Genomic DNA, 11922 nt, shown 5'->3' on the forward strand with positions numbered 1-11922 from the left:
TTAGTGGATAACAATTGTAAAAAATGAGTGAAAACAATCCCACGGACAATGCGACGGATTTAAGGTTATGTCAAGGTACGTCTCTTGAGAATATCAATTGATTGTTAGGTTTTCTCTTTTCTAATTGCCATTTATATGTCACCAAAAGCAGCCATGAGGGATATTAAGTTATTTATTGCAAAATCTTTATTGCCACTATCCACTGCAGGTTCACAAGCTCTGGCAGACGTTACTGGTGAAGAAATTGATTATTGTGAGCGGTCTGTGATCCTTGCAGGAGATTTTAATGTGAATTTCTCGTTACCTGAAACTCAAACATTATTAACCTTCCTTAAAGACAAATTTGGATTGGAAATGATAAATGGTAGGAATGATCCGCTAAATGGAGGGTAAAATNAAAAAATAGAACTCAAACATTTCGTATCTTACTTTAGTTATCATAATCCGATTGTAAATGTTATAGATGTGGATATTTCTCCACTCGAAAATGATAATTGAAAGATGCGATCAATTGTGAATTGTAAGCATTGTTAATAAAGTTTGCCTTAAAGAAACAATATGATTTCACTAAAAATCAATTTCTACCCCTTCCTATTTTCATTTCCACATTACGAAGTTTCACTTCTTCCGCGCGGAGGGACTCCACGCACTATTTTTTCTTCTTATTTTATCGCATTAAATTAATATTTTTTTTATATGAAATTATCTTTGGAATTCAATTCACAGTAAAAAACTGTTTTTATAATTGTGTACAAAATAAGCCACCACCGAAAATGTCTACCACATCTTTCGAAAGTTTCCTTTTTCGCTTTAGGCTTGTCAAAGTCAACTTGAAAAATGAATTTTTTAAAATTTTTAATTTTTATATTTGAATTTTTATATATGAATTTTTTAAAATCTTTAATAAAAAAAAATTACTCAAATATGTTTATTTCCATACAAAACAAAAAATTAAGCGAAAGAAATGTTACATATGTATTAACTAGCTTTGTAAATATGTTCATTACTTGGAGAAAAAATATCAGTTTTTAAATATTCTGTTTAAAAAAAACTGAGCGCGTAATTTTAATGTAAATGACATAATTGATAAAGTTTTCATTAAGGTAAACAATGCAAATGAAAGCTTTTATCAAGGTTTTATCAGGGTTTTTAGAAATATTTCACAACTTTAAAAAATAAAATTTGCCATCGAAGCTCTAAGCAGCAAAATTAAGTATCAAATAGTCAGACTGACTGTTTGACTTTAATGATATAGTTAATAAAATTTTCATTCAGGTAAACAATGCTATTTATGAAAGCTTTTATCAAGGCTTCCTCAAGGTTTCATCAAGGTTATAAAGGTAAGCAATGTAATTTATGAACGCTTTTATCAAGGTTTTTAGAAATGTTTTAACAACTTCGAAGAATAAAATTTGACATCGGAGCTCTGGGTGGCTCAATTAGTGGTCAAACAGTTAGACTGACTTTAGTGACTAAACTTATTTTGGCGAATCGCTTTGTTAATTGCTTGCCACTGGTCAAGTGAGTAAAAAAAAGTTCACCTACATGTAGAGGGATGCTAGATTGTAGTGTGCTTTAGCGTAGAATGGATTGAAGGCTATTGCTTGGCGAAAATGTTTTTCCTTATCTTCGAAGTCCTCCAACAATGCTCCAAGATTGTTGTGAGTTGTTGAATACGTTGGCCACAACCTGTAAAGAGCAAGACAATTTTAAAACTTTAAAATGAAGCTATTAATGAACACTTATAAAGAAGCTTTGAATAAAGAATCTTAAGAATAATTACAAAGAATCTTTCAATAAAGAATCTTAAGAATAAGAATCCTTGTAATTAGTATTTCCAAGATCCCTTGTATTATCGGTTTAAATTAATTTTTTATAAATAATAAAAATCTTAGAAATGTCTACATTTGTGGGAGACAGCATATTGTGGAATGTGCAGTTTTTTTTTTTATTCTCTCTATTTCAGAAAAATCGTAAATGAGAAAAAAAAACAATAAATAACTAGTTCGAGAATTATTAACTACTAACTTGTAGGAAAAAAACGTCATGCGGGCCGCTTTATAGGTCGTAGGAATACATCTTCAGAGATGAAATTTGGCATGCTGAAATGACTATATTTATTTATGAATTTAAATCAAAGTTTTTTCAAAATTTCAACTGGGTCGGAAAGTATTGCAATTTTAAGTGCATTATTTACAATTTTTTATCATTATTTTTTACTTTACGTTAAATTTTAAATAGCTGCATAAAATTTATGAGAATTATAAATTATAAAGGTATGTGGGTAAAAAAAATGCAGATAGTACGACTTAATATAAAAAGTTAAGATTCGACTATTAGTTTGAGAATTATTAACTGTTAAACTTGAAAGGGAAAAATACCATGTTTGGGTCAATCTGCAGTTCGCTGACATGCAAATAGGAGTTAAAATTTGACATCCAGAATGAACAACTTTCACTTGAGAACTTAACTTCAAAATTTGCTCCGAAATTCTAATTTTTTTGAAAATTGTTGCAAATTCATGTTTTATCACGATTTTTTTAATGTTTTTGCTTTAGATATTCATGGGATAGAGCGATCGCATTCCAAATAGGGCCATAGGTTCGGATCCCAGCGATGACTACTCGAAACGTGTTACGTTCCCAGGTCGCACCAATCACAGTGCTTATGAAAAATTTTCTCAGTTGTAGACGAATGTCCTGGCAATCGAGCGAACCGTGGTTTCAGTGGTTTTTCTCACCATATAACGTAAATGAGGGTTAGATCCATTAAAAAAGTCCTCCACGAAGTGTAGTTGGTTCCAATGCTTGATATAGAAGTTCCCTTGTCTTCCGGATAGAGATTAAATATGCAAGGCCATGGAGAGTAACATTGATAGTCGTAAACTCAAAATTGGGTCGACTGCTCAAAGTCGGTTATAAAACAACACAATAAAACAATGATAACATTTCAATCAATCTCTTAATTTTACCGTCGAAATTTAATTCACAGATAAATATTAGTGTAAATATTCACAGAAACAATGTCTGGTAACTGACTAATTGTAAATAGTATTTTCAAACTGATTTACGTTTGAAAAATGATTTATTCCTGTTTTTGTTTCACTTTTCTTGCATGAAACAATGGAATGCACGATTGCTCTTCAGATGCGATTCGAAGCAGAAAACAATGCCATTTTGTCGAATTTTTTTAAAGCCCACTAAAACGCATCCCCGTTGCCAAAAAGTACATCATAATATAAAAACTAATTGCGAAAGTGCACAAGCGCAGGGACTAGGCAGTAGAGCTCGTGCGTAAAAATTACTCACGCTTCTGTAGTTGAATTACCATCTCGTCGAATGGCAACGGCCAATTTATGGGTTTAGTGTCGAATTATGCCCATCTGTGGCGCTGTTAATGTCCTTTTTAACTCGTAAGTTAAGTAGGGTCGTTAAACTCTGTTCAAATCTTGATGGCAACGATGGATGGATTTTTATCTTGCTTTTTATTTTTTAGTATGTGATGAAAAGAAACGGTCACTCAAGAAATTTTTTTAAAAAAAATAAGATAAAAAAATAAAACTTTTTAAGAGAGTTCTATGCAAATATATGAAAAAACTCTTTTTGCACACAAATGGTGCCTTTGCTTATTGCGTCAGATGTAAATGAAACGGAGAAAAGTATTTGCGATTGGTTTTAAAAGTAAAAGTTTGGCCTTTAAAAAACAAATGTGAAGTTTGAAATTCTAAAGGGAATAAGAATTTTATAACTAAATTCAATAACCCACAAAATATAAAATCTTGAATCTACGTTGTCTGCACAATTAAGAAACAAATTCGTGCGGAATAACTTTTGATCTAATGATACCTCTTCATTTACAAAGCATGCTTAAATAATAGATGCAGATGATATTTCAAATTACAAAACTAGACATAATAGTTTTTTTCCGCATAAAGATACAGTAAAACCTCGCTTATCCGAAGTAATTGAGACCGGACCTGATTCGGATAATTGAACTATTCGGATTATGGAGATGCTACCGTGAATGACCAAAATCAAGAGAATGTCGACTTTCACCGGTGAATGTCAATAATCACTTTGTCGCTTTAATGAATGTCTGAAATATTTGTTGTAATCCGATTTTATATTAATTTATTCGCTGATATTATTACATTTATTAGATATTTTACACAGCTAAATAGCCGTTGAAGGAGGTAGGTAGCTCTTAGAGGTTACCTCATTGGCTTCAAAATTGTTACCGAAGGTACATGGGGGCCGGGACAGCATGGTTGGTAAGGCACTGAGCCCATGTCCAAGCAGTCGTGGGTTCGATTACCGTCTGCCAAAGAATCCCGTGTCGTAAATGGTGACTGATGCACGTTAAATCTGTCGAGTCACGTAGACCTCCATTTTCCAAAAACAGATCATACCTCCTGGGGTACAGACCCAGGAGTTTCCTAGCCTTCTGGAGAGGTTCAAAAGTAAGGCTACGGAGTTGAACACAGTAGTCGTAAACCCTAAATTAGGTCGGCTGTTCAACGACGGTTATAAAATCGAAGGTACATGATAGCTAACGATTTTAATTTTGGTTGGTGTCTGTTTCTTGATGAGGAAATGCCACTTCCGTTGGCCTTATGAAAAGAAGACTCAATGAATAAAATTTAGCGTCTATAAAAATAACCCCAACTGATATAGTTATGCGTAAAAACAAATTTACCAATCATGAATAATAAAACTAGTTTAAATAAATAAACAATTATGTTTTTCTTTGAAGTTTGCATTTAGTTTTATATCATAAAAATGAGTTAACTTTAAAAGAAGAGTTTTTTTTTGTTTGAGATGCTTGTTTTTTTTAAATAATTTTTTTTTCTAATTTAACTTTCAATTCTAAAAGTAAATCATGAATAGCATCGTTCTTAAGACTTGGTTTCTTAAGGTCTGGTTTCTTAGGACAAGCGCCTTATCTGGGCGTCGGCGTGACGTCAACGTACCGCTGACGCCAACAAAATAGCCAACGGACGCCAACAACAAAGGTTAGCGCTGATTGGTCCATTTATGAGTTTGATAGTATGCGTCATCGAACGCTCATCTTGAACTACAATTGCCGTCCAACTCAACTGCAGTTGGATTACAACGTGACGTTAACCACAGAAGCAATGGCGGACAACATCCAACAGCACATTGAAATCAGCCAAGATTTTGATTTTGACATTAAACATAGCTTCTTCATTAAACATAGCACTCTTCATTTAGCTCAGCTATAATGTGTTTTTTCTTGGACAAAGTCATTATTTGTTCTCTAAAACACTGGTCGACAATAACAAAATCAATACAAATTCAAAATAAATATTTGTTTACGTTATTAACGCATGCGCAATGAGAGATAATGTCTGCGTTGGACCGACTGCTCACGCTGAGCTAACAAAAAAGTATTTTTTTGGCGTCAGCTCTACGTCAACTTTCCGCTGACGCCCAGATAAGGCGCTAGTTCTAAGAAACCAGGCCTTGAGCTAACAAACCAGTATTTTGTTGGCGTCAGCGGGACGTTGACGTCCCGCTGACGCTGAGATAAGGCGCTTGTCCTAAGAAACCAGACCTTTTAGTGAACTCTGACTGCAACATCGGTGAGGTTGGATCGTCAAAAAGAACTCATAACTAATCACTAAATAAGAGTTTCTCACAAATATTTCGAATATATTTTAATCTATTTATTTGTTCTGTAAAATTTTTTGCTTTGATAGTTTTTTCGTGTTTTCAGTATTTAGTGCAGATGTTTTCCCGGTCGCTGGGAAGGTCTTAATGGTCTTTCCTAAAAGTTTTCTCCAACATAAAGTCTATGGAAAAAACTCCTTGCCTCTCAAAAGTGGTCGTAAATAGAAGTGATCTTTCCCGGAGGTTTCCCCGTATCTTACTCTAAATAATATTTTTATTCATTTTAAAAAACAAAGGTCAATGATTGATGTGACTTCTACAAAATGAACCTTATATTAGTAAATTATTGGACATCAAATTTGTACAAAGCATGCTTTTCTCATAAGTCTAACAGTTTCTTCATTTCATGATTTGTTACATTTTTTTCCACAACATTTTCTACATTGAAGGCTTATAATTCTACAAGTTGTTTCATATGTTTCGTGGATGGCTTAGATTTTGTCTATCGGTAAATGAAAAACTGTTAAGTAACTGTTGAGTAACTGTTAACATGGTGTGTAGCGTTTTTAAAAAGTGCTTAAAGGTGCTTATTTTCAATTTTCGTTATTTAAAAGCCCTTAAAGATGTTTTTTTCATTGGGTGTTTTTAAAAAGTGCTTAATTTTCCCTTTTCAAAAACGAGATTTTTTCTTTTTCTTTACCATGTCGATTTTCGCCACGTATTATGCAAAAGCGTGCTTTTCACTTTGTTCTATTCAACGTTTTCACAAATCCTTTCGGCCGGTCCATNCCCTTTTCAAAAACGAGATTTTTTTTTTCTTTACCATGTCGATTTTCGCCACGTATTATGCAAAAGCGTGCTTTTCATATTGTTCTATTCAACGTTTTCACAAATCCTTTCAGCCGGTCCATAGCGTATGTAAGCGCCAATCATGTTTGATGAAATACTTGCTAGTCCGTATGTGCGTCTACTGAGTTGGGTTCGGTGAGATTCTTGTACTCTCATGTGCAACTCTGCTGCATTTTGCAACATTTCGCAATTTCAGACTTCATTTTACACCCTCTGATACCGAACCGAAAAATTTCTCGATCATTTTTTAATGGCAAATATAATCAAGAAAAAGAGTTCTTTGTCAGAAACTAGTTATTTTCCCATGATCATCTAAAGCAGAGGTCGTCAAAGTGGTCTATATAGACCCCCAGGGGTCTATTCAGTAAACGCGGGGGTCGATCTGAGACAGGGGGTCGATTCGAATCGGAAGTGTCGATTGGGGGTCGAAGAAAAAACAGCTCTTAATACGCAAATCACACATACTTAATTTGTGTGATTTGCGCATTAAGAACTGTTGTATGTAAAATTTGTGAATTTTTTTGTAATTGACTTAATATAAGTTTCTTTATAAAACAAAATTTAATAAACATATATTTATTCGGGTGAAGCAAGCTGGTTTATAAGTCATATGCCTATGTGCGCTTGTCCAAATGTCACATATAACGAGTATTGATGTTAAAAACGCAAATATCATATGCAGTTTCAGCTATCTTTGCAAGCTGTGTTGAATATTTGCAGTGTCATTATTAAAACTTTTACAGTTTTTGATAATTAGTTATTGTTTTGAAAAAACCATTCGTTTAGTTTAGATATCAATTTTAATTATCAATACATGTAAAAAAGAAGGTAAGCATTAATAATATGGATTAGTACAGTCCGAGACAAAACTGCAAGATGAGCTTGCTGAATTATTATCGGATCTTGAAGCAAAGACGCCTTTTAAAAATTTAACAATAAGCAAATTTTGGGCAAATATAAATATAATGCAAAAATATGTAAAACTTTACGAAATAGCTCAGCCATTTATGCTAGCATTTCCAAGTTCCTATATGGTTGAAGCCGATTTCAGTCACGTAAATTCAATCTTAACTAAGTACGGAAATAAATTAACTGTGGAGTTTTGAGGGGATTTAAGATTAAAATTGACCAATTTTGAACCCAATATAGCGAACCTTGCAAAAAAATTCCAGACACACCCATCTCATTGATTAAGAAGCAATGAATTTGTAGTGACTTTACTTATTATTTCTACTTACTTATAATTACTTATTATTTAATAAATATTAAGGTATTTAAATTTCGACATCAATATATTTTTCATAAAACTATTGTTACACAATGTACTATTACTTTAATAAATGTTTAAAATCATAAAATAAATGTACAAACACAGTATCTAATAGTTTTATTTTAATTAACAGAAAATTACTTTTATGGGGGTCGATGGAGATTTCGAAAAATTATGTAGGGGTCGATGATCAAAAAAATTTGGCGACCCATGATTTAAAGTCTTTGAAAATTATTTTGCCCTTTGTTAATGTATAGAGTGCTTAAAAATGTTTTTTGAGTGCTTATAAAGTACTTAAAAGGAGCTTATTTTTTCTTGAAAGATTTGGCTACGCACCGTGGTTAAGAATTCGATTTAAAAAAAAAGGTGAAGGTCCATTTCCTCGGTGAAATAATTTGTGAAGGGTTCCCATTTTTAAAGATGAAATAATTTGTAAAAAATTTGTTTTCACAATAAAATACTTTCTAACGGGTTTGCTTTTACAGTAAAATAGTTTGTGATAGGTTCATTTGCGATAAAATAATGCATGAGGGGTTCGTTATCGAACCAAAATTTCTCCTAAACAAATTCTTGCTATGCATTTTAAATAAACGTAATTCGGTTTCTGTTACTAGCTTTCAAATTAGTTTTCTTTTTAGATTTAAAAATAACAAATCATTGTCATAAGATTGAAGAAACTTTTAAACAAAACAAATCTCTTTTAAAAGCATTTTCCTTTAAAAAAAATTAAAGCACCGCTTTTTGGAAAGTTATACGAAAGTATATTTTTAAACTGACACGAAAAATATAGAATAATTCATTTAAAAATGGTTTGAATGTAATTTCTAAAACATCACAGAATTCTTATTTGTATTAAAAACATAGGAAAGAGTTTCTTTAACAACTAGACGCTAGAATCGTTGCTTTGCTACCAAAAATACATTATTTTTTTTATTATTTTGATGAAATATCACTTTTAATCTTCCGCGCGCCTGAAAACGAACAAGGGTTATTTTTAATGAATAGAACTGAGATAAGAATTTCCCCTTCCTAAAATCCCTTTCCTATATTCACCTGCCCAAAAGATACCTCATAAATCCTTTGCGAAATCCCCTCCCCCCCTCTTTCACATTCCGTAAGTTTTCTTCTTTAATGAAACAATGTGATTTATTAATGATCCCCCCTCCCACCTCTACGCCTTTACCTCTCAAGTAATCCGCTTTCTGCGATAACACGCCTAATAATTAGTAAACAGAGCCAAAAGAACGAAAAAAAAATATATCTTAAAATAAGGTAAGGAAAAAAACAAAAAGCTTCGCCAAACAGCAATTTACAAAATCGTGGCTTATTTTTTATAAGCGCTGATACGAAGGTACAGAGCAACGGTGCGGCTGTATCGTGGTTTGGCTGTTTGTGTGATTTATAACTAGAATCTGAAGAGAAAGAATTTTTTTTCCCTATACGCACGAGATAAAGGGGAAAAGACTCCTGTTAAGTTGCTCAATTATAACGTTTTGTGGGGTAAAATCCTATTGCTTTTAATACAAAATTTCATTATATCGTTCGTAATTTATTGTATCAGAGAGACGATGTTTATTAATGCTGTTCCAATGTTTGGCGTTATTCCGGAGAAAGTTTGGCTGGAAAAAAAATATTTCTAATTATGCCCTTTGTTACGTAACTGAATAAGGCCGAGGAAAAGAAAATTCTGTGCTAAGCTTTACTTTATGTAATTATACTGGTTTTAACAATTCATTGGCTGTAGCTGAGGGTAATTAAATAGATAGATTGTGCTTTTTTTTCTCAATTAACGAGAAGTGTTTTCATTCAGAAGACGTAATGAAAACTAATCTCATTTAACTTAAGAAGAAAACAGTCGAAATCACATCTCGGTGAATCTAGTTTCGTAAAAGATAATATCCATATACATGGTTATAAAATTATAGTAAAAATAGTATCTACATACATCTTCATAAAATTATAGTAATTAAGTTGATAGATTCTTTTTTCTCAATTAACGAGAAGCGTTTTCATTCAGTAGACGTAATGAAAACTAATCTTATTTAACTTAAGAAAATAGTCGAAATCACAACTCGGTAAATCTAGTTTTGTAAAAGAAAGTATCCATATGCATGATTGTAAAATTATGGTAAAAATAGTATCCATATACATGTTCATAAAATTATAGTAATTAAATTGATAGATTATTCTTTTTTCTCAATTAACGAAAAGAGTTTTCATTCAGCAGACGTAATGAAAACTAATCCTATTTAACTTAAGAAGAAAATAGTTGAAATCACATCTTGGTAAATCTACTTCTGTTTCTCCTAAAAACAAGGCATGGAATGGTATAGATCAACTTTCTCTGATCGGACAGTTATTATTTTTTTTAAAAAGCAAGTATTGTGGTAGGACTATTGCTTTAAAGTCATCATTTTCCAGGAGAATTAAAAGATCCTTACCAACCATATTTTACTAACAATTTGGATACCCGTGACTAGAATTGGTAAAAAATAAAAGTTTGAACGCATACATCACACCACTTTATTTTTTTAAAAATAAAGCTACATTTTGTAACACCTCAATATAAAAAATCAGAATAAAACGGATAAATGCACCTGTCGATTTAACACTTTACACAAAATACACTGTCGATTTAACATTTGAGACACTTTAGGAATTTTTTTATTTCTTATTATTCAATGGCTATTTCGTATGAAAGTACTCTATTGATTATTTTAGAGAATAAAAAAAAATTGGTTTATCAAAACGTTCAAATAAATTTGGTCTGCTTTCTTCGGGGTTTAAACGTCGTGTTCAAAACATAGATGCGGTGGTTGAATTTATAGATTAGGAAAAAACAAAGCAAAACAATAAACCTTATAAGAATACCGGGCACCCTAAAACCAAATTTTAATGATGAAAAAATTCCTATTGCTCGCATGTTTTCAAGACAATCATGGCAAGTATATAAATTATAACTTTCAAATAAATTTGTTCTTCGTGCTTTGGAGTTCAAACTTCGTGCCGAAAACATAGATGTAAGTGGTTGAATTTACAGATTAAAAAAAAACAAAGCAATAAACCTTATAGAATATCGAGTGCCCCTACCCAAACCAAATTTTAATGATTTGAAATTTATTGTTCGAATGAAAAAAAAAATTGCTCGCTTGTTAAGATAATCATAGTGTGGTGATCCATAATTACTTTCACTTTTCTTTATCTGTCAATCACAATTTTCGTGAAGTGAAATTTATAAATTGAAACTGAAACCCAGAATTGGGAACTGAAACTAAAAAGTGACTATCAAAATTCTGATCCAATAAGCTTATTTCTCAAATTAAATCTAGCCAATCATTAATGGTGCACATTAAAGGTGTGACTAATTCATTTCTCTGATAAGATCCGAACCGAACACATCATCTTTCTCTGTTGAAACTCATTGCAAAAGGACGTGCAGTCCTAACTCTCATTGATCTTATTATTTTGCATGTAGCGTGTTTGTGATGGGGTTAATAAAATCTTAATGTTTAACCTGTAAACCTTCTGATACTTCAAATGTACCTACACACCACAACAATCCCATAATAGCAAGTATATAAATTATAACATGCATCAAGTAAGTGCCAATTAGTTAATGGAAGCAATTAAATCACGTTTGTTGGGAACAAATTAAGATTTTTGAAAAATGTGTAAAAAATCTATATACATATTTCTCTTACACGGCGACAAGAAAAAGCCTCATTACGACTCCCCGAATGGCAACGCTAGAAAATCGACCCATGATAGCTGCTAATAATGTCACATGCCAAATCTAGCTAAGGTGGCTCAACATATAGCGCTTTTAAAAACGGAAACTGAAATAACCAGAGAGAGAATTCTCACTAAATGTGATCTCTTCCGAAATTCATCCTATCAGCTGCGGCAATCTCATACTATTAAGCTAGGCAGAAGTGAGTAGTCTTTGTCGATAGATCTCTATTTTAGTATTTTGTTGAAAGCGCTTTTTTTCACGAATTTATATATTACGAATTTATTTGACGGTTTTTGATTTATATCACTAATTATACTATAGCACATTTTTAATAAGTTTAACGAATTACGCGTCATTTATTTGAATTCAAATTTATTTTAATGACTTAGTATTTACTAAAAAGATGTAATTTTTTTACATGGCGAGGGTAGCTTCTTCCA

General features: G+C 32.1%; 1 protein-coding gene across 1 annotated transcript in view; it reads right to left on the reverse strand.

Annotated features, from left to right (window-relative positions):
* The window catches only part of LOC107445955 (protein O-mannosyl-transferase TMTC1), a 364666-nt gene that overhangs the window by 43930 nt on the left and 308814 nt on the right, over nt 1–11922 (reverse strand). Inside the window, exon 11 of the mRNA XM_071187075.1 lies at nt 1546–1689. Within this exon, the coding sequence (XP_071043176.1) occupies nt 1546–1689 (144 nt within the window). The remainder of the gene's footprint in view (nt 1–1545; nt 1690–11922) is intronic.

Source organism: Parasteatoda tepidariorum, chromosome 10 (genome assembly GCF_043381705.1).
Source record: "Parasteatoda tepidariorum isolate YZ-2023 chromosome 10, CAS_Ptep_4.0, whole genome shotgun sequence".
Lineage (NCBI taxonomy): Eukaryota > Metazoa > Arthropoda > Arachnida > Araneae > Theridiidae > Parasteatoda > Parasteatoda tepidariorum.